This window comes from Thamnophis sirtalis, unplaced genomic scaffold (assembly GCF_051295495.1).
Source record: "Thamnophis sirtalis isolate CommonGarterSnake01/CBP01778 unplaced genomic scaffold, rThaSir2_p1.2 scaffold_12, whole genome shotgun sequence".
Lineage (NCBI taxonomy): Eukaryota > Metazoa > Chordata > Lepidosauria > Squamata > Natricidae > Thamnophis > Thamnophis sirtalis.
In genome coordinates this window covers 65456893-65484070 of record NW_028261392.1, presented here as the reverse complement: position 1 = coordinate 65484070, position 27178 = coordinate 65456893, and the positions used below count along the sequence as shown (strand labels likewise).

At 38.0% G+C, this 27178-nt stretch overlaps 1 protein-coding gene across 4 annotated transcripts in view; it reads left to right on the top strand.

Moving 5' to 3' along the window:
- The window catches only part of BRINP3 (BMP/retinoic acid inducible neural specific 3), a 243501-nt gene that overhangs the window by 215012 nt on the left and 1311 nt on the right, over positions 1 to 27178 (top strand). For all 4 annotated transcript variants that reach the window (XM_087726204.1, XM_087726206.1, XM_087726205.1 and 1 more), the window contains one exon: positions 26987 to 27178. This exon is cut by the window's right edge and continues 1311 nt beyond it. In XM_087726204.1, the coding sequence (XP_087582330.1) occupies positions 26987 to 27178 (192 nt within the window). The remainder of the gene's footprint in view (positions 1 to 26986) is intronic.

Below are 27178 nucleotides of genomic sequence, written 5' to 3'. Positions count from 1 at the left end.
TGTTCTGCCAACTCTCCATTCTTGATTTTATCACATCTTTTCTGTATTCTTGTTTTGTCTGTTGGACCTTCAATAGATTTTTGTTCTTTACTTCAATTAATAGATGTTCTTGACTTTCTTTTAAATAATCAGCCAGTGCATGTTTTTCTTCTTCAACTGTTTGCTTCACTTGTAATAATCCTCTGCCACCTGATTTTTGGGGCAGGTAGAGTCTATCAGTATCACCACATGGATGTAAACTGTAGTGCATTGTCATTAGTTTCCTGGTTTTTCGGTCCAAAATGTCCAAATCAGCTTGTGTTATATTTCAGTTGCCTGTTTATTTAACTAATTCAAGCTATACATTTACATATAAGAATCTTAAAATGTGAACATCTCTTATCTTCATATAGATTTGGAATGGTTGTGCATATGTATATTTTAATAAGATGCACCCTAGTTTTTTTTTTTTACTAATTTTTGCATTTTTGTAAAAATTACATACAAGGTAGGAAAAACCAAATCAAGTCAAAATCAAATTTCTGCTAAGATTTATAAAAATGTGGCTGAAAGATCACCTTACATTTTAAGAAGATGCTTACATTAGCAAATATAATGATTCCCAAAAACTATATCCCAAATGATACAACCTGTCATAACTCAGGCAGAAAAAAAACTTCATTCTTGGATATTTTAAAAAATATTTTATAGGATTTTCAACAAAGAAAAGCAATTATGCAAATGAGCGGGCCCTTTAAACTTTATGATTCTTACTAGACTGTGAGAGTATTCCCCAGTTAATCTGCATAATACAAAATAGATTTGCAGTGTATTTCTGGAATATACAACTGGTATATGGACGTGCATGATTTTCTTCCCCAAAGAATCATATATTCAGTTACTTTTCCTCAGTAACACAGATTGTTTTACAGGTAGCCCCCATTTTATGATACCACAATTCGGATCAGAATTTCTTTTCCTTTTTTAGGGGGTGGGGAGTGTGTGTTTAACATTTTATAGTTTATAGCAGGGGTGTCAAACTGGTGACCCGCAGGCCTGATTCGTCACAGGCAGGCCACACCTACCCCAGCTCCTCAAATGGGAAAAATGTCATGAAGCATCACGTGACGGCAGCATGACAGCATGAGTTTGACACCCGTGGTTTATAAAATAAAATACGAAAGCAAATAGTGAGACACATAGGGGAGGAGAAGGGGGAAAGAGAATTGGGGAAGAGAGAGGAAAGCGGAAAAAAAAGGTCTTGACTTCCGACTCCCTCTGTTGCCGTAAAATAAAGCATGAACATCACACCTTGACTTTTTGCTTTTCCATAATAGCCATTTCTATAACGACAAATCAATCTAATCAGTAAAACTCAAAAAATCAAAGTTTCATTTTTTTCCCCACCTCAAGCACAAAGTCCACATAAGTCTCTTATGTCAATCCTGTTGTAACTCTGAATAGTTGCTAACATAGCAATAGCAATAGCAGTTAGACTTGTATACCGCTTCATAGGGCTTTCAGCCCTCTCTAAGCGGTTTACAGAGTCAGCATATATTTCCCCCACAGTCCGGGTCCTCATTTCACCCACCTCGGAAGGATGGAAGGCTGAGTCAACCTTGAGCCGGTGAGATTAGAACTGCTGAACTGCAGATAACAGTCAGCTGAAGTGGCCTGCAGTACTGCACCCTAACCACTGCGCTACCTCGACTCTAAAGAATAACATATGGTTGTAAGTTGAGGACTAGCGTTAATAGTTTCCTTTTGACTTAGGCAGAAATGTTATTATAGGCAGAACTTTTATTATATTTCGAATTTCAAACTAAAAAGGGGTAAAAATGATCAGCACTAACTTCACTGAATAAAAATCCTTGCAGCACTTCCTAGCAGTCATATATTGCATAATGCTCGCTTTTCACTTTTCAAATAGTTTAGCAAAAATGTGGGATTTTTTTATATGCAAAAACAAGGACACATTTGGGAACACTTACGGGGACATGGCAGTATACTATGTTTTTTTTTAAAAAAAAAACTGTCACTCAATGGCAATTACCATCACTGCAATACAATATGTCATTTCAGACAAATTCTATGAAGATAAAATGGTGGCTATGACAGCTGCTATTATTGTTTGCAAGTCTTATAAACTACATTTTTAGTTTTACAGCTACAAATTTTACTCTTGTCTCTGAAAATCCATGAAGCTGGACTCTGTTATGTGAACAATGTTAGAAATTTGAAGGCTTAGGTCTCTGTCATTTATTTCACATAATTATCAACACATATCATTGTATAAAACATTACAAAAACAATTTTCCTTTAATAGACATCAAAGTAACAACAGGTATGTGGGCATGCAGAAGTAAATATCACATTTAATTTATATTTATCCCAAGTATTTTGTGATTAATTCTGTTAAATAAGAACTATGTTTGCTAATCTCATTAAATGTAGCTACTAAATTATTAACAATTTGAGCACAGGAATGTGTCTTTTCAAAAAGACCCTATTTTCATATATCCATAGATAGATAGATAGATAGATAGATAGATAGATAGATAGATAGATAGATAGATAGATAGATAGATAGATAGATAGATAGATAGACAGACAGACAGACAGACAGACAGACAGACAGACAGACAGACAGACATGATAGATAGATAGATAGATAGATAGATAGATAGATAGATAGATAGATAGATAGATGATAGATAGATAGATAGATGGATAGATGGATAGATGGAGAGATGGAGAGATGGAGAGATGGAGAGATGGAGAGATGGAGAGATGGAGAGATGGAGAGATGGAGAGATGGAGAGATAGATGGAGAGATAGATGGAGAGATAGATGGAGAGGTAGGTAGGTAGGTAGGTAGGTAGGTAGGTAGGTAGGTAGGTAGGTAGGTAGATAGATAGATAGATAGATAGATAGATAGATAGATAGATAGATAGATAGATAGATAGATAGATAGATAGATAGATAGATAGATAGATAGATAGATAGATAGATAGATAGATAGATCGATCTTATTTCCCCTTGGAAAGAATTGCAAATGTTCCTTTTATAAGAAAATAAATTTATGAAGTCATTTTATTTATTTCGTCTGTCCATGATATTAACATGAAGGATTATTTTTATCTGTTTACCAACCCAGACATAATAACAAAGAAGGAATTTTAGGAATCTGTAGTTTAGACATTTTTTAAAAAATATAGTCAGTCACAATTAGCAATACTGTCATGGTTTGCCTTAATTTAGAATAGTTCTGTAAAATGAACATTATGAATGAAAGTGGAGAACAGGACAAAAAATATGACTTGCCTAAGGCTATCAGTAAGAGACTCAAAATATTTTCTTAGTGCTATCTTGTATGAAAGATGATGATATTACTGTGCTATGCAGAGTAATATGCAACTTATGCCATGAGAAAGTCTTAGAGCCAGTTTGGTCTACTCTAATGGTAAAGGCCTTAGGCTAGAAAACTGTTGTGTTCTTAGCCATGTAAGTCAACTGGATGACCTTGTCTGTCTTATCCCAATTCACCTCAGAGAGGCTGTCATAGGGGGGGGGGGAGGAAGAAGTGTTAGATATATTCAATGCCTTGAGTTGTGTATGGAAATAATGAAGTTGAGTTGTAAACACATGCATATTTACATGCTACAGGAATTTCAGAAAGAAATCATGTATATTAGAAGATGAAATAAAAAGGTACAATTTCAATAATATAGTGTTATAGTAGCAGTTAGACTTATATACCGCTTCAAAGGGCTTTCAGCCCTCTCTAAGCGGTTTACAGAGTCAGCATGTCGCCCCCACAGTCTGGGTCCTCATTTCACCCACCTCGGAAGGATGGAAGGCTGAGTCAACCTTGAGCCGGTGAGATTAGAACCGCCGAACTGCAGATAACAGTCAGCTGAAGTGGCCTGCAGTACTGCACCCTAACCACTGCGCCACCTCGGCTTTCCATCTTCCAATTCTTTTAACACAATGTCAGGCAGGACCACATGTGATGTTCCAATTAAATAGATTGATGGATAATGACTATGCAGAGGAATATTCTCAACTAATGGTTAGCAGCTGCTGGAAGTTGGATAGGGATCAATGGAATTCAAAGTGGGTTGGACTTAGGGCATTTGTGGTTATGTAGAGATTTTAGCTAATACATATTTTGACCCCACACACAGGCTCTTCCCCTTTGTCTCCTACACACAACCCTTAGCTTTCTACTCATGCTTAATATACAATACTTAGCCTTCTATTCATATATAGACATGGTTAAATGCTTGAGTGTCTATAGAACTTGTAGAAAAATGCCAATCAATCAGACTTTACTGTTTAGGCCCAATACCTAAGGACAAGTTCTGTTAGTTCATCACCCAATAAATTTGGGATCATGCTATCAAAATTCAACTATAAATAAGTGATGGTAGATGGTGAGCCCTACATGGCTCAGGACCTGGATATCTACAAGACCGTCTTCTGCCGCACACCTCCCTAAGACCGATAAGATCGCACAGGGTGGGTCTTCTCCAGGTGCCATCAGCTAGACAATGTCGGCTGGCGGCACCTCGGAGGAGGGCCTTCTCTGTTGCTGCTCCGGCCCTATGGAACGAACTACCCTCAGAGATCCGGGCCCTACCCACTCTTATGGCCTTCCGAAAAGCGATTAAAACCTGGCTATTCCAGCAGGCCTGGGGCTGTTGACCTCTTGACCGAGGTCCAGCCCCGCTTAGACTGGGTGCATGCTGTGTTTCTTTTTAATCTGTTCTCTTCTGTTTGTCTTTTTACCTTTTTTTGTGAAATGTTATTTCTGTAAGCCGCCCGGACTGCTTCGGGATTGGGCGGCCTATAAATTTAATAAATAGAATAGAACAGAACAGAATAGAATAGAAATTCCCTGCTGATTTTTAATAGGGGAACAAATAAAGTAATCTGCAAAAATGAAAGCAGAACCAATAATTTCCTGGTTCTTTAATGGAAAAATGATCCTCCCTAACTTGTTTTGGCTACCAGGAATAAGAGCAACGTGTCTTCCAATGTGGAAGGATTGCTCCCTTTCTTCTTGAAAGTTTCAAACTTTGCTGTTATTTTTTAAGTTAATTGCTGTCTGAAGACCGCAATGAAAGTGAAAATATGTATTTTAAGCCAGGCACAATTTCTTTTAAAAAGAAGAATTTGTTACGAATAGACAGCTCAGGTCATCACAACTGGGTGATTTCTAAGAAAGATTGTACTTTGCATGCTATCCTAAGGTAATAAAATGCAATCCTACCGACTCATGCCATTTGCACATCTAAATGTAGTAAGAGAAATAAAAGGCAACCTCAGCATTTGTAATATCTAAATATGTAGCATTTTTAAATGATTTCCCGTGCTTAATATTTTGCCTATATTCTAATGATTAGCAGAATGAGCTTGGTCCACTGCTGAATTCAGTGTGCCATCTCTGGAAAATAATCTGCATAAACTCATCACTATGCAGTTGAAATAGCTTGCAATAAGGGGACATCAATTGGTGCCAAGTCTAGGCAGCACAATTTGTGGATGAGCAAAATAAAAGCCAATAAAATTTATTTTGAAAGGAGGCAATGTAAACATTATAATGGAATACTGGAGCAAATTGTATTTTCCTCGGCACATTCGCAAAACGGCACCATCTTGGCAAATAACCGCAAATCCAATTATTCAAAGCAAGTGAATAAAATTCCAAAGAAGTGAATAAAAAGGGGTAATGTTTGATAAATAAAGTTTATAGACAAGCCATGTTCAATTCAGCAAATGCCAATATTTGGATTTATAAAAGCGCTGAAAGCAAAATGTTTGGAGATTAATAGACTCTCTGATGGGAAAAAAAATCAGAAACAATTGCAAAATATTACGTAACTTGAACTAAAGCCATCTTTGGGTGGTTATGGATTATCTGGACCGTTTTTAGTCAGGATTTGGACTGGGCCACAGTACCCAGACAACATTAGTCACACTTGGAAAGATATGTTGGAGTGTCCATTCTGGCTCTTCTGAATCCATCAGTGCTTTTGACATCATTGATCATGGTACCTTGCCGGACAGGCTCCTGGGATCGGAAGTTGGAGGCAATATTTTGCAATAGTTAAATTCCTGTTCTGTCCCCCCTTCTCCGCTCGTTCAAAGATGACAGGCAGACAAACTTAAAAGGAAAGAACTTTATCAGTCCTCGGCTCAGACTGGCTGCGAGCCCAAAAATAAACATAAATAAAGTCTCTGGCAAGAAGATAACAGAATGCAAAACAAAACTCTTACAAAGCAATTCACTTCTCCAAGTGTCTCCTTGAATCAGGGTTACAGAAAGCAAATCACTTCTCCAAGTGTCTCTCACAAACAAACCACAACCGATGAATGATGAACGTTGACTCCTGCAACCAGGGCGTGGCACCATCCGTCCTTTTATCACCAGAAGACGACACTAATGAGCCCCAGCTGCCTTGTTAATCTTGCATCTCGACTCAACTCACAGCAAACTTCTGCTGAGTCACAACACTTCCCTTCTCCACAGTTAGTTCCAGTCAATGCTTAATTGGGGAGGAGAAATCCACCCTAGGCCTCTATTATGTGGGATGTATTAGGTCTCAGTTCTCTCTGCCCTCCTATTTAGCATCTTTTGAAGCCACGGGGAGAGGTCCTCTGCCAGCATGAGCTTTGGTATCAGTATGCTGTTGATCCCTAATTATGCATCTCTACCCCGTGCAGGGCAAGTGATGATGTTCAGGAACTGGCTCAGTGCCCAGAAACTATAATGATCTGGATGGGGAGAAATGAGTTGCAGCTCAACTCTAGCAAATATGGATTGTTAATTAATTAATTAATGAAATTTTTTAAATGTTAAAATATTAAATTCATTAAAACGTTAATTTAAGTGGACGGATTGATTATTATTGCTCCCTGTTTTTAAAAAAAGGATATCTGCAGCTTGCATCAAAGGCAGACCATTCATGCAACTGAACTTTGCAACTTTCACTGTCCCTATGTGCAAAATATTAAGCCACATAGCAGTGGTGGGTTTCAAAAGTTGTTCGAACCTCCTCTGTGGGTGTGGCCTCCTTTCTGGGAGTGGCTTGCCACCCATGTGACCGGATGGGAGTGGCTTGCCGCCCATGTGACCGGATATGAAGATGCCGACGACACTTGTCAGAACCACCTTAAATTACCCCAAACACAGCACTGGCATGCATAAGAATATGATGTACACCTGTTTTTTAAAAGGCATCTTTGGTTTGCGTTAAAACAACTTCAACACACGCAATGTTCTGATTGCACCACAAACGCAGTAGTCATCCTTACCTTTCACAGAGGCACTGAGTTTTATAAATAGGAGCATGATAGTGTAGAATAATCATATCCAAGGACCAGTGGTGGGTTTCAAAGATTGTTCGAAGCTACTCTGGGGGTGTAGCCTCCTTTGTGGGAGTGGCTTGCTGCCCATGTGACCAGATGGGAGTGGCTTGCCGCCCATGTGACCGGATATGAAGATGCCGACGACACTTGTCAGAACCACCTTAAATTACCTCACACACAGCACTGGCCTGCATAAGAATAGGATGCAAACTTGTTTTTTAAAAGGCATCTTTGGTTTGCGTTAAAACAACTTCAACGCACGCAATGTTCTGATTGCACCACAAACGCAGTAGTCATCCTTACCTTTCACAGAGGCACTGAGTTTTATAAATAGGAGCATGATAGTGTAGAATAATCATATCCAAGGACCAGTGGTGGGTTTCAAAAAAGTTTGGAACCTCTTCTGTAGGTGTGGCCTGCTTTCCGGGTCCACTGGTGGAACTTTTTCTAACCGGTTCGGTAGATTTGACGAACCGGTTCTTCCGAATAGGTGCAAACTGGTAGGAACCCACTTCTGCCACATAGTCATAATATGTGATATCTTTTTTTTTTTAAGGAGGGCTCACTATCGTATATCATTTGCTACCTTCAAACTAGTACAGTAATGAATAAAGAAAGTTCAGATGTTCAGTACTTTGAATCACACTTTATAATTCTGGCTTTGTTTGGTTTTAAAATTGGCTTTCATCACGTAAGAGCATGTGGGAGCTCACCATGATTTTTTTTTTAGGTTTAAATGCAAACAAGCATGCCCCAATTATAAATCAGAGAGTTTAATTTCACAGAGCAGCTACACACCAAGAAGCCAGTTCCTACCCAAAGGAATGTTGATAAGATAAAAGAATTACAGAAAAAGTAAAGGTCAGTTCCACTGTGGTTACTCTTTTTAACATTAAAAGGACTTACCGTGTAAAACAATCAAACATGGGACGGCGGGGGATGAAGAATAAGAATTTCAAGGCTGTATTTTTAATTAAGCCAAAAACCAGAGGCGTTTAAGAGAGCTCACTTTCAGGCCAGAGGCAACATAAATTAAAGCAATGCACAAATAATTCCTTGATCTAATCGGACACTTTCAAGATATAAATGTATATATTTTTAGACAGATTTGTTGAACATCTGCTCTGATGCACAACCCTCATATGTGAATGCATGCTTTTGTTTGTTGACTAGATATATCGGGACAAACTATTTTCATAGCATTGTGTTCAGTCAGAGAAGCAGCTGGCATGGCACTTTATCAATGCGCAGCTAAGAGATCTTTTAAAGACAGAGAATGGAAGTTGTTGTTGATTCTGCTTGCTCAAATTTCAATCAAGTTAATAAGACATGCCACTAAAATAGGACTAACACATCTAGAAGTTCAAATATACAGCAGCTTACTAGATTGATCTCTTTGCAACCATCTGCAGATACTTTGCAGTTCAGGTATAGCAAGTCTTCAAAATAAGTTCGATTTCTGATTATTTCACACTCCTGTCTATGCAGTTCTGTTGTCAACAACACCAAAATAGTGTGAGATTTTATAGCAATAACAATAGCAGTTAGAGTTATATACCGCTTCATAGGGCTTTCAGGCCTCTCTAAGCAGTTTACAGAGTCAGCATATCGCCCCCACAGTCTGGGTCCTCATTTCACCCACCTCGGAAGGATGGAAGGCTGAGTCAACCTTGAGCCGGTGAGATTTGAACCGCTGAACTGCAGGTAACAGTCAGATGAAGTGGCCTGCAGTACTGCACCCTAACCACTGCGCTACCTCGGCTCTTTATGAGATTTTTTTCCCTCGGCTCTTTATGAGAATTTTTTCCCCAAATCTAGGCATGGTATTATATGTAGATCTCCCATCCAAGGATTAACCATGTTTTGCTCTACTTAAGTTTTGAGCACAGGAAAGAGAGACAGTTGCGGCTCCCTGTGAAATTAGTTACAGCAGCCTTATTAATCCATAGGACATGAGACTGTTTCCCCTTGTTCCATAAAAAAATTAAATATATACCTAAATAATCTCTTGCAGTCTCATACACCATAGCATTTCTCATTTGGCAGCCCATTCATTATGTTAGCATAATTAAACATTTTCATGTAAAGTGTAAAATGAATTTCAGGTTTTTTTTAAAAAAAAAAACATTGCACAAAGACAGAACACTTATCTGTGTGCAAGATTGTGAAGCTTCATTTACTCGCAATCCATTAGTGATTCTTCCAATTTCATTAAATGCCTTCCAAGGTCAAATAACTATAGCTATTTGTTAGCTAGCTCATAACAGTTGAGGAGAGGCATGATGTTTCAGATTTTTAAAGCTGATTCTGAGCTGTAGCCAAAGCAAAGTGTGAACCACCTTGAATTGAGCTGATAGTATCTTCCCAAACAAGGATTTCAACCTCATCTACCCTTCACTGTGTGCAATTAGAAACAGCAATACCCGATTTAAATTGGATTGGTTGATATAGATGTGACCATTTAACTTATGGAGTTTCTAAGTCATCCAGGTTGTCCCAAAGATGCTTTTTCAAGAGGCAACTGGACTTTCTTATTTGTTCTTTGAAGATGTCTCACTTCTCATCCAAGACGTTTCTTCAGCTCTGAATGGATGGTGGGGAATGGAAGGATTTATATTCTTTGCAGACAGCTGCAAATGAGTATGGACTATGGAGCCACCTTGGAACTGTTGAAGGATTGTGTTGTAGACTGGAGATAGATGATGTCGTATCCTCTTCCTCTGTTGAGAGAGGGCTGTTCAGTTTTGACATAAATGGCCTCTTTGACCCCTCTCTCAAACCAGCAGTCCTCTTGGTCCAAAATGTGGACTGTTGAGATGAGAAAAAGATGAGAATTCCTTTTGTTATCCAGAAACCAGAAGTAAATGCCAGTTTCCAACAAAAATGTAAATCCAAGACATGGGACCATGGGACACTGCCAATTTCCATGAGGGCAGGCTGGTTGTTGAACACCCTAAATGCTTCCACATGACTGCAATGGGGCAACCATTGGAATTTTGAATCTGGGTTGTAAATACTTTCTATTTGGGGTAACTTCAAATACTTACTAAGGACTGGAGGCTAAAACATATAAAGAACAGTTGCTGGAATTGGGTATGTCTAGTTTAATGAAAAGGACTAGGGGTGACATGATAGCATGTTTCAATACCTCAGGAGTTTCCGCAAAGAAGACTGAATCGAACTATTCTCCAAGGCACCTGAAGGCAGAACAAGAAGCAATAGATGAAAACTAATCAAGGACAGAAGCAACCTAGAACTAAGGAGAAATTTCTTGACAGTTAAAACAATTAATCAGTGGAAGGACTTGCCTCCAGAAATTATGATTGCTACAACACTGGAAGTTTTTAAGAAGAGATTTGACAACCATTTGTCTGAAATTGTATAGTTTCCTGCCTGGGCAAGGGGTTGGACTAGAAGACCTCCAAGTCCCTTCCAACTCTGTTGTTCTGTTTTATTCCCAATTGTAAATCAAGATTACCTTTAAAGGGGAAACTTGTTAATTGTTTTTACTATCAAGCTACTCTTATTATTAGGAAGATTTTCCAAACATTCAATTGGAATTTGCTGTTATTTAAATATCTCATTCTATATTCTGAACCCTTTGGCTGATGGAAAACAGCTCTTGGACATTTTCTAAAATGGGCTTATTTATTTCTATTCTTTCTCTGTTTTGAAGATGCCCCAATATTTAACATTGTCTAAAAATGTGAACATTCCTGAAGTATCCATCTCTTTACATCTTTGCTGTTTCTAATAATGATAGGCAATATTTTCTCTAGCTAAGACAAGGGATCAAGAAGCCAGCAATAATTCTGAGAAGTTTCATGATAAATGTTGACATTTGAATACAGAGCTTGTTATGCAGTATGTTAGAACTGCTATCCAAAAATTCACTTAATGTCGGACTGAAGAAAATGTTTTGCCAGTTTAGCAATAGCAATAGCAGTTGGACTTATATACCGCTTCATAGGGCTTTCAGCCCTCTCTAAACGGTTTACAGAGTCAGCATATTGCCCCCAACAACAATCCGGGTCCTCATTTTACCCACCTTGGAAGGATGGAAGGCTGAGTCAACCTTGAGCCGGTGAGATTTGAACAGCCGAACTGCAGAACTGCAGTCAGCTGAAGTAGCCTGCAGTGCTGCATTTAACCACTGCGCCACCTCGGCTCTGTATATTATGCTTTTATATTATGCTTTTATTACGCTTTTTTTCCCCTCTTACATTTTATAATATATTTTCAATATATTTACTTTTCATTCATTCTCTCAATCAAAGCTTCATCCAGCTTTCAGCACCCCAGCTCCTAATCCTTTTAGCAGGCAAATAAAATTCAGGTGAGTTGCATATTCCCAGCTCTCTTATTATGCAGCAATTCACAAGAATTTCTTAGGCTGCAGCCAGATGCTGAGGGAGATGCATTAATGCTTCTAAACACTTGCAGGCCTATAGTTCTGCCTTGCCATTTTATGAGAAACATCTAATAAAGTAAAGCACATGGCCTATAGTAAGTTTTATGTCATACAGTATAATCTGGACCTGGAATTGAAATAAAATGCAGAAATTATTTTTGTCTCAATTATTTTGAGTTTCTTATTCTCCTCTCTAGTTACATTTTGGATGATCCCAAAATGTGTTTTTAAAGCATGTGTGATCTATTTGTCTAGAGCCGAGGTGGCGCAGTGGTTAGAGTGCTGATGTTTATGATGACACACTGTCCCAGGGTCATGTGACACACACGGACCTCTCTTTGTGCCCTTCTGACAAGCAAAGTCAGTGAGAAAAGCAGATTCACTTAACAACTGTGTTATAACTTAACAACCGCAGTGCTTCATTTAACAGTTCTGGCAAGAGAAGTCATAACATGTGCCCAAACTCACTTAACTGTCCTGCTTAGCAGCATAACTTTTGGGATCTATTGCAGGGGTGGTATACCTTCATGTTCTGTTCCCACATCAACAGACACTCCGAGTCAAAGATACTTTCCGGAATTTATTAACAGACAGACAGGTCCTTGGCAGCAAGCCAGGATAGATAAGCCGTGGCAGCAATCCAGCACAGATAAGGCTTGGCAGCAATCCAGTCTGCCAAGCTCACAATTCTGTTCTCCAACATTAGTTCCTGCGTTGACTTCTGCAAGAGGGGCATGTGCTCAAGCAGTCTTTTTATAGTCTGGAGAGGAGCCTAATGACCACAAGCTGAGTTCAATTATCTCCTGTACTTGCACAACTGTTCCTGACGCCTATTAGCTCTTTGGTGCCGGGCATCCAGGAACAACTCACTGCTGGCATCCAGATCACTCTCCCTTGTCTCCTCTTCACTGGTCCAAGGCTCAGGCACCTCCTGGTGGCCAACCACCTCTCTGCGCCCTGCTCGGAGTCAGAACCCTGTCCAGGGTCCTCCACATCCTCCAGAGCCGACTCATAGGGCCCCTCGCTGTTGGAGTCTGGTGGCAGCTCCAACAGCTCCTGCTGGGCCACAACACCTACCAGTTCACAAATGTGAGAGCCCACCTCAGTGCCCAGATCCTTCCGTGCATGTGCTTTTGGTGAAACAATGGCCTAAATGGGAAGCCATAGAGACAGGGTGTGTATGGAGTCACCCACAATTTCTGTTACCAGTTTGGGCAATCTGGTCAAAACTGGTAGAATACCACCTCTGATCTATTGTGGTCGCAAGGCTGGGATGTGGCTGGTAAATTGTTCACCACCAGAAAAAAGAACTCCTTGCCACTGTACTGAGCTGACTTTTGAAGGGGAGCACAGGATCAAAGAGATTCCAAGGATGAAATTTTATATTTAAGAAAGAGAACAAAGTTTAATACAATTAAAATCTCATCCGTTCGTGCATACAATAACCAACAAAGCCAGTTTCTTGTGTAATTTCAGGATCACCTCTTACCCAGTGGTGAAATTCATTTTTTTTTTACCACTGGTTCTGTGGACGTGGCTTGGTTGGCGTGGCAGGGGAAGGATACTGCAAAATCCCCATTCCCTCCCCACTCTTGGGCCAGCCAGAGGTGGTATTTGTCGATTCTCTGAACTACTCAAAATTTCCGCTACCGGTTCTCCAGAACCTGTCAGAACCTGCTGAATTTCACCCCTGCTATTACCTCTGATCCATTTCACCTTTCCACCAGTTCTTTCTTTGGTTTCTATAGTGTATTTCATTCTTATATAAGAATAAGATGACTTTCAGACAATCATTTGGAAAAATAACTTGGCTTCCCACTTTTTACCTCTTGATAAAAGCTGGGCAACTTTTTTCTAGCTAGGGTTATACTTCAACTTTGAATAGAATTACCAGAAATTGATATTCCTAAATGCAGGCAGTTTAGTACAAAAACAAAGTTTAGATTTAGCTTAGGTATAAATTAATTACAGCTAAATATAGTTACAGCAGTTGTCCCTGTATATTTTATAATTTACCATATGTTCCCACGCCCATCTATTTTTGATGGTATCCATATTTCAGTTCATGCTTTTTGGAATTTGTGAATTACCGCTTTCAGCACAGGAAAAGCAGCGAATTATGCCTTTAATTTTAATATGTAGTTTTGAACTTGCATAAATTAGCTGGAAATATTCAAATTAAAGGCCGCCTGGAATATCTATTAAGTAAGCAATAGTAGAAAAATTAAAATATTTTGTGGTGCTGATGGTGGCTGTTGAATAAGGGATTGGTTTTTTAATTTTTTTAGGGACATTATGAGATTTTTTTTGGGGGGGAAACACCTTATGAATGGATAGAGTTTTATTGAGGTGGAGAGAAAAAAATCATTTCTAGATCCCTTAAAAAAAATTAGAAGTACATAATTGCTACCGTTACTCATAGCAGGATTAAGTTTGCATATGAAAACAGAGCCTCCCCCTGCAGATGGAAAGAGCTTTTTTTCTTTTAAATCTTTGGTGAATGGAGATTAGTGTCCTGAAAGGACAGACTAACATATAATAAAGAATCTCTCTACAAGCGCACCTGTGAATCTTGGCAAGGGGGGGAAATGATTTCATAGTCCTGAATAGCTTAGTTATCTTGGGTATAGAGGCCTACAGTTATTTTAGATAAAGGCAGCCATATTATTTGAAAAAAGCTGATGACACTGCACTTCAGATAAATCTTCACAGTTCTGTTAAGCACCTCAAGCGAGAAGGGGGAAAAAAATGTTTTTCTTTCCTCACGTGGAATGAGATTTTATTCCAAATTCTGACTAAAAATAACTGAATTGTCCCCTTGAGACAAGGTGTAGCTTTAAGTTTGGGAACAGCCTGTGGGTTCATTGATTCCCCCACCCCACTCTTTCCTTTTGAACATTTCAAAATGCTTTTAAAATTCTCCTTAGTTTTATAGGATACAAGGTTATTTTGCAAAAAATAAAAAGCTTTGTGTAGTATAGAATTGCTGGATCCTGCTTAAGATCTTGGATACGGCGTTTCTAGCTAAATGCCATGCTGGAACCTCACAGCCTGAATTATGATATTATGATATGATATGCATTAGAGAAATACATATTTTATAGCATAATTTATTTTCTCCTTGTAACAGTGGCCAGAAGTGAAAACAATTGACCTTCAGCTATTAATGCATTTCAAGCATAGGGGATTGATTAATTATCTAGGCTTTTTTTTTCTATTTGGAGATTATAAGTAGGGTAATTTCAATAGGTTCGGTGGACTTCGAGGTTTCCTCGAAAATTCATAACTAATTGAGGCATGCTGACCCAATTCAACTGGTTTGCCAAAGCCAGGTTCACCAATCCACATTCTTGTCCATTGTGGGTCAAAATAAAATATATAGATTTACTCCGTAGAGCTTGTCATGACTTATCTCTGTGAGACTTTTTCAAGTTTCTGAATCTGTGCATTGATCGTGATTGTTTGCAAGAAAATTATGCCAATACAAAGGCATAATTTGGCAGGCGTGTCTTCTGGATATGAAAGATGTGCTCAATATCGCCTAGTCTTCTTTTTGGGGTAAATGGTAGTATAATATGATGATATGCCTTTCATTGCAATTGTTTTATTTATTTGCTTTGTCTAGGGAATATCCAAAACATTATCTCATATCACAGGCCAGAGTTAGATGACCTTGAATGAAAGCACTGGATGAGTATTCATGGATGTTTCAGAAAACAAAGTTATCAGACTAAGAATAGCCTGGCTTTTGCAAAAGTATATTTAGCTGAGTTTAAATGACTTATGAAATGTATAGACTAGAAGCAGAATTAATGTAAAAATACCCCAGAAAGTTGTTGTTTTTTTAAAACCCCACCTTCCAATATAACTGGAAGAAAGGCAGATGAGGCAGTAGTGTGATAAAGAAGAATCATAAGGAAGGAGAGATGGAAGCCTGGGGGGAAAAGACTAGAAACAGAACTGAAGCAATTTCAATTTAATATTTCAATTTAATAAAATTTGTTTGCCGCCCACTCCCTTGGGAATTTCTTGACTTCAGACTTTTTATTCAAATTGTGAAATTGTCACTCCAGTGCCTACTACTGTAAAATCTGGCATATAGCACTTCTGGGCTTAAATAACTTCTTTTAATTCATCCAAGCAGGGAGTAAGAAGGATCAGTTTCTTTAAAACTGTGTAATCAGACCTAGTTTTACAACTTTAAAGTTCTGGCAATGTTATATTAGAATTTGTCTTTCCATTTTCTATCCAGTAGAGAAAGATTATATGTCAGAAAAAAAGCATGATGACTCATCAAAGCAAGAGAATATATGTTGCCATCAGCACTTATTATCTACCAACAAAACTTCTCAGCTTGCCAGAAATCCCAACAACTGAACATAGTAATTGCTGGGCATGTAAGGGAAGAGATTATAGCTTGCAGGAAAACATCATAGGCAACAATTGACAGAAAAAAGAGCCCAAATGAAATATTTTGCAGAACTTTCAACATTCATTATATATAAATGCAAGACAACGATCCTTCATCAAAGAGATTGTAAGCAGGAAATCAAAAAAGAGTTTGATGAATTGAATTTCTGATTGGCAATTTAATGGCTATGAGATTTGTGCTTGAAGACATAACCTTTTTTGCAGGCATTCATTGCTATTCAGTGAAATTCACTCAGCCCAGGAGAAAATCCTCAACACTGCTAGAATATTGAAGCCCTGGGATTATAGCTTTAGGTTGTGGTACTTCAATAATCTTCTGTAATTGCACACTGTTCTGTCCACTTCACTGCTTCCCAACCTTCTAAATCCAACGGGGATGTCTTTATCATGCAAATAAATAACGAAATGCCTAAAAATATTCTTTCAAATTTCTGAACCCACTGGAAATCCATCCTTTCACATCTAAGATTTGCACATGGGGGGGGGGAATCAAATGTTGATACATTCTGGATTGTTCTGCTTATTTCAGTGTTGCTTAGAAGTATGAATCTTCTGGCAAGTTTCTTTTAGTTAATGATTTTGCTGAGGTTGTTTTGACAGGTCTGAAACCAGCCTCCTGTCATTCCATCATTCTATACTAGTGCTTTTAAAAAAAATAATCTTCTAGTTTATCTTGCTGGTTGGTGGCTGCCAGGATAAGCCCTTGCAGTTTTCTTGGCATGACTTTAGAAGTAGTTTGCCATTGTTTTCTCCTTCTTAAGACAGAGAGAGATTGGCTCAAAGTTACTCAGCTGGCTTTGTGCCCAAGGGAGGATTAGCACTCACAGCCTTCCAGTTTAAGCACTAGATCAAATTGGCTCTGTTTTTCCACTGGTTTTTTTTTAAAATACTGCCAATCAGGGCTGTATTGTCTTGCCAAGTCCCTTACCAATAATCATTAATGTTTAGGTTCATCCATAACTCTCGGAAATGATGTGATTTCTCTGGTTGTCATTTCATGCCTTGTGTGAATTCAGCCATTGCAGTTTAGAAACTGTAAAAAAAAAACACCATAGCTTATAACCCAGACTTTGCTTTATTCAATAAATCATAGTTAATAAATGGTAGGCTACCAGCCAAGAAATAAAACTCCAGCTACCAGCATGCAAGCCCCTGCATTTAATCACCTTTGTGGCGCAGTGGTTAAATGCAGCACTGCAGGCTACTGCTAGATCAGCAGGTCAGCGGTTCAAATCTCACCGGCTCAGGGTTGACTCAGCCTTCCATCCTTCCGAGGTGGGTAAAATGAGGACCCAGATTGTTGGGGGCGATATGCTGACTCTCTGTAAACCGCTTAGAGAGGCCTGAAAGGCCTATGAAGCGGTATATAAGTCTATTGCTATTGCTATATTGCTATTTATATTCGTTTCTTTGTATTGTCACCATTGCTGCTTCTTAGCTGCCTTTATTTGAATAGACAAGTTTGTGCCAGGAAATGTGATAAGAAAGTAGCAGCCAGCAGTTCTAAAATTCCACAGGGTGCTATCAGTTCAGTTAAGGACCTGTTATCTAAGGATTGCGGTAGAACAAATCATGTGTCACCCACATTATTATTATTTTTTTAAAAAAACAAATTTATTGAAGCTCACAGAAATGTTAGAAGTAATTTCACGCCCCCAAAAATATATATATATGCCTACAACAGACGTAAAATTTTTATCTCTATATTCTCTTGTCAGGACATATTTTTAATAGACTATTTTTTCCCCCCAAAACAGCAAATGTTGATTTCTCAAATTCATTTTCCTTTTACTAATTATAGCTTTTAAGAAAGTGCTATGAAAAGCAGATAAATCCTATTAAGCCTTTCAAGAGCTTCTTGTCATTTGCAAATAAAGAGGAATTTAAAAGGTACTGCTTTTTTTTAAAAAAAAAGGTTACATATTCCCATCGATAAAATGTACAGAGTAAGGACAACACTTAATAATATCGCTTAAGTAAACCAGTAGAACCTTATTCCTGATAATAGTAAAGCCTTATATGCAATTCCTTTTTAAGTGCTACCATTTTTTAACATGAAATACTACATAAGAAGGACAATAAATAAATACAATAAATATCATTTTGCACTATTTTAGAGATGACAACTAGGTGTTTGCTCAGTGGTATGATAGATATTCCTGGCTATTGTATTCTAGTTCAAAGTAATCTAGTACAAAGTTTCTCAGTTATTCACTTTTTTTTTATATCTAAAATAAAACTGTAATTATTGGCTATCTATCCAACCAAAAATGATTTTAAGCTGAATCCTTACCCAATCTCTCTCCACTAGCTCCACTTCCCTATATTTCTCTGGAACCCCTTGGATTCTTAATCTTGGATGTAATCAATAATTCCATACATTTTTTCAAACTTTCAAAATGATTTATGGGGAAAAAATTCACTTAATGTTTTCTTTGGCAGGCATAATCATCTATCATTTTATTTCTTTTCTATCTGATTAGTTTTACTTCTACAAATAAGGATAATCAATAGCAATAGCAGTAGCAATAGCAGTTAGACTTATATACCGCTTCATAGGGCTTTCAGCCCTCTCTAAGCGGTTTACAGAGTCAGCATATTGCCCCCAACAACAATCCGGGTCCTCATTTTACCCACCTCGGAAGGATGGAAGGCTGAGTCAACCCTGAGCTGGTGAGATTTGAACAGCCGAACTGCAGAACTGCAGTCAGCTGAAGTAGCCTGCAGTGCTGCATTTAACCACTGTGCCACCTCGGCTCTGTATCTAGTATCTGGATGTTTATAACCAGATCTAATAGACCTGTTAGAACATTTACAGTCATGTTTCAATGTCTTTTCCTCCACATGTATCAATATGCAGGGAGATGCAAAGGAGTAAGGAACACTACAGTATGTCTCCTTTTCAATTATTTCATATACCCAGAAATAAAATCTGCGCAAAAGGATTGAAAGCTATGTTTTTAACCCAAGTAGGAGGACAACCACTTTAGCCTTTGGTAATTCGGAAACAGATTGGTAGTCTTCATTTCTGCATACCCGATGACTCAATGCATCTGTACAGAAATAACCTTTGATTGACATGTATGTTAGAGAGTAGATGTGGTATTGTGAAATCATACTGGTGGAAAATACCAACTGTGGAGAAGAAGAAAAAATGAATGCAAGCTTCATGGCAACATCAAGGGCCGAGGTGGCTCAGTGGTTAGGGTGTAGTATTGCAGGCTACTTCAGACTGTTATCTGAAGTTCAGCGGTTCTAATCTCACCGGCTCAAGGTTGACTCAGCCTTCCATCCTTCCGAGGTGGGTGAAATGAGGACCCAGACTGTGGGGGCGATATGCTGACTCTGTAAACCGCTTAGAAAGGGCTAAAAGCCCTATGAAGCGGTATATAAGTCTAATTGCTATTGCTATTAACGAAGATTTGTACTGATTTTTGAAATAATTAAAGCAAGATCCAGTAATCTAAAATCCCTGCATCCAGAGAGAGACGTTGGCAGAACCATCTCAAAATCCAATAAAGAGACAAAGATAGTGGCGTAGCTTCCGTGTTCACAGAAAAGTCCATATGGCATCTGGCATCCATAGACCACCTAAGGCATTCTATACCTGCTATGTATGAATCCTTGCCATTTAAGACAACACTTTAAGGAAGAAGCATTTGCATGGAAAACACCCAAAGAGAGAAAATTGATAGCAAATGCCAAGTTTCCCAGAAAGAAAAGTGATGAACTTTCAGAGAGGCTCACAAATTTTATGTGACTTTGCTTAATCAATAAGCAACCAAAAGAGGGCAAATCTGTTGTTAAGAAGATAAGAAAACACTACAAGAGCTTCACCGACAGCTGTTCCTTATCTGGCTGATATGGTACTTAGGTTTGATGAGCTTAATTAAAAATAATGAAAACTACCTTTTTAAAGGTTAAGGTGTCTTTTTTTCCCATTTTCCTTTTTTTCATTTACTGAAGTATTGGGGCAGCATAAGACACAAACACTGCACCAGACTTCATCTAACCAGCAGCAGGTTAGCACAATATAATGTCTTGAAGGTCACAGGATAATTAAGGCAGGTCCTTTGCCATGGCCTTGAATAATCCAAGGTCTGTAGATATTAAGTATTAGCATTTTCCAATAAATATAGCAATAGCAATAGCAGTTAGACTTATATACCGCTTCATAGGGCTTTCAGCCCTCTCTAAGCGGTTTACAGAGTCAGCATATTGCCCCCAACAACAATCCGGGTCCTCATTTTACCCACCTCGGAAGGATGGAAGGCTGAGTCAACCCTGAGCCGGTGAGATTAGCAATAGCAATAGCAGTTAGACTTATATACCGCTTCATAGGGCTTTCAGCCCTCTCTAAGTGGCTTACAGAGTCAGCATATTGCCCCCAACAACAATCCGGGTCCTCATTTTACCCACCTCAGAAGGATGGAAGGTTGAGTCAACCTTTGAGCCGGTGAGATTTGAACAGACGAACTGCAGAACTGCAGTCAGCTGAAGTAGCCTTCAGTGCTGCACTCTAACCACTGTGCCACCTCGGCTCTACATAGCAATAGCAGATAGATTTATATACCGCTTCATAGGGCTTTCAGGCCTCTCTAAGCGGTTTACAGAGTCAGCATATCGCCCCCAACAACAATCTGGGTCCTCATTTTACCCACCTCGGAAGGATGGAAGGCTGAGTCAACCTTTGAGCCGGTGAGATTTGAACAGCCGAACTGCAGAATTGCAGTCAGGTGAAGTAGCCTGCAGTGCTGCACTCTAACCACTGCGCCACCTCGGCTCTTAAGGAGAAACTTCCTAACAGCAGAGACAATTAACCAGTAAAATAGCTTGCCTTCAGAAATTGTAGGTGCTCCATTACTGGAGGTTTTTAAGAAGAGACTAGACAGGCATTTATCTGCAATAGTCTAGGTGCTTGAGCAGGGGGCTTGACTAGAAGGTCTCCAAGGTCCCTTCCAGTTCTATTCTCTATTCTAAATTCATTGGCAAAATACCTGGCAAAGCTTATAAAGAATTTTAAAAATAATACATTCATGATATATTACTTAATACAGTAAATCTGTGCAATATTAAGTAGCAATACCTTCCTCGAAGCAAGTTTGACTCCTGATAATTATATGGATATATCTATGTTCATTTCTTGGCAATAATGCACATTATGTGCAATTTCTCTTTTTAAGGACTTTTTTAAAAAATATCTCAATCTCCAATTTACAGCTCTAGGATTTCCTATAGCTTTCAGTCTAAGCCCAACCGAGCCTCACCCACTCTAGCTGGCTTTCTTTTTTAAGATTAGCCAATTTCACTAAATGCTGCCGTTTGATTCAATAATTCAATAATTCAGCGCATTCAGACAAAATTGAACTAAAATAAAATGACATTGAATTGTAGCTCGATCCAAACTACATCCACAATAAGCCCAGGAAAACAATATGTAAAGATTGCAGTAAAAGTGACATTTAAGCAAGCTTAGCATAAGCTTTGCAGAAGCTGAATAAGCACATATGCATTCTTGCACTTTATGCTCTTTATGTACAAGGAGGTCTTGACACCATCACTTTCAGAAACAAAAGCCTCGGTTCTAAACATGAGGCTACGATGAAAATCTGTTTGAATTAATCACCCTTGGATCAACATCACAATATTTGGAATAAAAAGTGATTACCAGCCAAAATAATGTTGTTAAATATTTAATTAAGACTAGTGGGTACATCCTAAAATTACAGGGCTGCAATAAAAGCTCTCTCTGTGTATCTATTTTGTTTTGAAGTATAAATCATTGTGATTTGGTTGCAATATGGCTCAACATCAAACTCAACAATTTGAAGAGCTCTTTGTGAAATATAAGAACTTACTCCAGGGTCTCCCTAAAAGCTAACATTTATGTACTTAAAGCATTTGAATCCCATTCTTTCGCCAGAAAGACTCCAGAACAGCCTATTGATCAATAATGGTAGTCTCTGTCCTCTGGTTTGAAGTCTAAAACTGAACAGCGTAAAACAAAGAAGGGAGGGAGGAAGGAGGAAAGGAAAGAGTGAAATCAGAAAACAAAGGCATATTTCTATATTTCAGGGTGGGCCTTCTCCAGGTGCCGTCGACTACACAATGTCGTCTGGCGGCTCCTCGGGGGAGAACCTTCTCTGTAGCTGCCCTGGCTCTATCTACCCCCTGAGATCCAGACCCTCCCCACTCTCTCGGCCTTCCGAAAGTCTGTTAAGACCTGGCTGTTCCGGCAGTCTTGGGGCTGCTGATCTTTGATTGAGCTTCAGCCCCATTAAGATCGAGTGCATGTTGTGTCTTTTTAATTTGCTTTGTCTTGTATTTTAAATTCTTTTAATTTTTTTAAAACTGTTTTTATGTGAGCTGCCCAGAGTCCTTCGAGATTGGGCGGCATACAAATCCATTGAAATTGAAATTGAATTGAAATTGAATAGTGTACAAGCTGTCCCTTTCAACTCATTTTTGCTGGGGTTCCAAGGTGATCTCCCTGACTGTGAAATAACTCTAATGTGGCCAGATGTTTTTGTCTTACAGCATGGAGTCATTATGATCTTCATTCTAAGGTGATACATGCTTGAAATCATATAGTCTCAAGAGTGCGATATATTAAAATGATTGAAGTACAATTTGTCACAGATCACTAGACTCCTTCAATCACCTGTCTAATATTCTTTTAACCCAGGAGTCTCTGCAAAAAAAAATGGTGTAACTATATACAGTATCTGCAGCCTGAAAAATTAGAGAGTTTTTTTTAACTCAGGCGAAGAGTAGATCTGATTATTTGCTCAGATTTACTGCCTAGACTCAGGATGGAATTCGCCCAGTACCCTCACTTGTATTGCTTTTCTTCCTTGCAGAACTTTAAATTCCGGTAAATAAAGTTTTTAACCTACCTAATATTTCATCTCCTACATTTTTACATCTGTTGAGCAACAAATTAGGTGCAGAAACCTCCAGTATTCAATAATGTTGCATAGCTACAGCTGCCATATTCTATTCAACAATGTATACATTCCTAACATTGAATCAAGCACTTTGGAAAGCACATACATAATGAAGTTTCTAGCTTCTTGATTTTGTTCTTAAAATATCTTTTCCGTATAAATCTCGCCCCCACTCTCAATCTATAACCTTGAAAGTTCCCATTGTCCTCTCAATTTACTTTTGAAACATAGATGAATGAGATGGCAGTCACATAAAGGGATGTCATTATTAGTCTGTCCATCACATTATAAAAATATACAATATTCCGGAGGAGGAGCCAACGTCGCAACAATATGGACGTGCGGTCTTGATGCTCTGAGACCGCAGCCAATACTTTTGCTGCTGGGTGGTCCAATTGGACCTAAACCATTCTGCAGAGATGGTGAACAAGAAGAATAGGTCTTGCTGACCTCAGGGACATCGCAAAGTCCCTGATAGATGCAAGAGAAGTTCTTCAAGCCGGCGACAAAAAATCCAGCCAAGGCTGAGGAAGTCGAGGTGGCTCCAAAACAAAAGGATACGGAAAAAGAGAGTGTTTCCAGCTGGTGAGGAACTTTTACTGTTTTAAAAAGAGACTGCCTATAAAAAACTTAAAATTAATTCAAATGGGAGAACAGAAGAATTAAGTGGGGGAATTAAATTTGGAATGGTTTTGGACAGTGGTTATCTTACTTTTTAAATGCTATCTTCATGGATGGAATTTATGCAAGCCTTTTGAAATGGATGGATTAAGCTTTCTTCTTCTATTTTTTTATTTTATTGTTCTCTTTAATCTATGGACTAAAGTTTTCCTCTTTCATTGCTGTGGGTGTTTTTCTAACTCATTTAAAGATTGGACTCTTTTTTCTAACTTGAAATACAAAAAAGATACAACGAAATAAGATTCATAATGGTAACACTGCTGCTCGGAGGCTGGAGAGTTTGTTTATTGGAGTTTTGTGTATTAGAAATGGAACATATTTTTTTTTCTTTGCTGATTGTTTTGGCTTGGCACTGTAAGGCCTTATTGCTTGGTTATAGAGAGTGATAAGAAGGGAAGCACACAGATGTCCCTTTGAAGTATATATCTAACCAGAGAAAAGTGAAAACAAACGTTTTTGTGAATATATGTTTAATCTTTTTTTAACCTTCCAAGCTAGAGCAGCTGTGTTTGTTAGCTGGAAAGAATGGCACAATTTCAAAAGCAAATAGAAATCTTGAGCTTACAAAAGATATTTTCAGAAATACAGAAATTATCAAATACATATGAGAGGATAGACAAGAAGTTGGAAGACTTAGAGCACATAACAGCAAAATATGATGAAGAAGTTGAAGATGTTTATCAAACGCAAAATGTGGTGGTTAAAACTCAAAAAATCAAAGTGGAAAATGAATATAAAGAGATTAAACTTGCTGATATTTATGGTGATTGGCCGGTCTCTGAAAATGGAAAGAGTGGAATACTGAAAGAGGAATTAAAGGGAGGGGAAATATATCCCAGAGGGCAAGATACAGAAGAAGAAAAAAACAAAGAATCTATGGATTTAAAGAGGGAAATTTCATTAGCAATAGCATGGATAACACTACTGACTATTAAAGATAAGCTGATTAAGGAAACAGAAGAAGGGCATCAAGATTACATGAGAGATCTTATAAGCAAGGAGTTGCTAAGAGGAGTCCATACAAAGTAGATCAAGGAGATGATTAGAGGACTGGCACCACAAATGGCAGAAGATGTGAGACTGTTTTGCTATTGGAAAGATACAGGTTGATAGATGGAAGAATATAATTTAAAACTAGTTAAACTTAGTTAAATTTATTGACAATAGATATAGTTTAAATAAATAATTGATAATGTTACTAATTATACAATGTGTAGTGTTATGATGAGTATAATTGGATATGAATATGGAATGGTACCCATATAAGGAAGATTAGAAATCCCTTTGAATTATACATAAAGGTTAATAAAAAAGGGGAACCAACTTAGATACAGCTAAAGTTTCAATTATTAGGGGGGAAATGTTATGATACAGGATATAGTCATATAAAAGAAGGATAAGAATAGCAACGTATATATAGAAATGGGTATAATATAGAAACTGGGTGTCAATTTTAAACAGTGATTTGGAAAGGAGGATTAGAAAACTTTGTTATTAAATATTATGGATGTTTAGCTAGAATAGGACATAAGGATTTAATGTTAGTGGAGGATCTTAGAAATAGTAATTGAAAGGCCAGTATGTGGTTATGTATTAAACTTTGGTATATTTTATGATGAAGGACGCTTAAACAATTATAGTCAAATGAAAATGGAAGTATGATGATGATGGGGACATGTTTAAATATTTGAGTTAAAATTCTTGAGTTAATATGAAGTATGTTTGTTGAGTGTGGAAGAGATGCACAAAAGTCTTTTTGTAACCAATTGATACACTTTCTACAGCATGTAAAGAAGGATTGTGTTTGTTTTAAATTAAAAATAAATAAAAAATATACAATATACAATATTCCAATAGCACAATATTCTACTATATTTTATCCAGAAAATTTTGCCGGTTTTTCCCCAGTAATAGTAGTAGTACAGCAAATATTTGGTCTGATAAGAATGAGAGGGGGGAAGTGCCCCTTTGAAGTGTCTCTGCTTCTAAAACCAATGTTTTAATGTGCAATACGCATTAAACCTTGACGGAGTCCAGTTCCATAATCCAAATTGAGATAAAGGTTTTTGGCAAATGCTTCAGGGATTTTAGATCTCCTTGAAACAGACATGCATTTGGAATCAAGTAGATTAAACCCAGATTCAGCTTTGAAACTAACTGATGCTTGGAAAGAAATGGTGGTGTGAGGTAGGCAATTTGTAGAATGCATGGTAATTTTGAAATTTTCCAAAATCCAGGAGAGATCTATTTTTAACTAATATATCTTTAGCGATGTTTCTGATAAAAATGGACAGGAGAGATGGTGCAGTGCTATCTGCAAGGAAAAACAAAATCTTGCAATGTTATATATGTAAATACATTATGTATAATATATTATCTTGAGTGCCGTAACAAGGGATGTTTTGTTTTTTATATATTCTGTCTCAAAGCTTTCAATTGCAGGTAAAATCTTTTACCAGACAGGTTTGAATCACAGTAAATTTGTGGGCATATCGGTTATTTTCTTGGTAACAATATGATAATGATTGTCTGTTACCTTCACTGATCTTTTTTTTTTAATGGGATTTTCTGATGATCATCCATCAAAGAGATAGCTGTGTCTAATCTTTTTCAAAGCAGCCTTGAAGCATCACGACAACTGTATGCTATATAAAATTCTGCTTTTGCATTGAGGATCTTACTGGTTGATCCCATGAACAGAATATGTTTCATATATGAACAGAGCAGAGGAACTGAAAGCAACATGACTGTGTGGAATATACACATGCAAGAATCCCATTAAAGCTGTCAAAGCAGCTGAATTAATCCTTCAAAGAGTTTCCCTTTCAATGCTTCAAGGAAAAGTTATTCTCCTATTATAGATTAGTGTTTATTTTGTTGTTGTTGTTGTGGGGTTATACACTTGAGTGATAATGTTTTCAGGAAGCTGATGGTTGAAGTAAGATTACAAGCAAAAACTTTTTAGATTGCACCTCATTCTCTTAATCATTGCACTTTAGAAAGTGGTTTTTTCCCCCATTTAGTCTGAATAAATCATGTCAGATGTTTTTTTTCCCAATAGATCAGGGGAAGTTTTCACCTTCAAAGTGAATAAAAATAGCTTAATCGATTACTTCGATCTACCTCTCACTATGTATTCATTAATTTTATGTTTGCGTTACAGATCATCTCTCTATTGGCTAAATCGCATCCAGTCCTTCCTTTACTGCAACGAAAATGGCCTCTTGGGCAGCTTTTCTGAAGAGACTCATTCATGTACGTGCCCCAATGACCAGCTCGCCTGCCTTGGCTCCTTACCGTGTAGTGTGGGAGAAGGTTCTTCCTGCCTGACCTGTGCGCCTGATAATCGTACCCG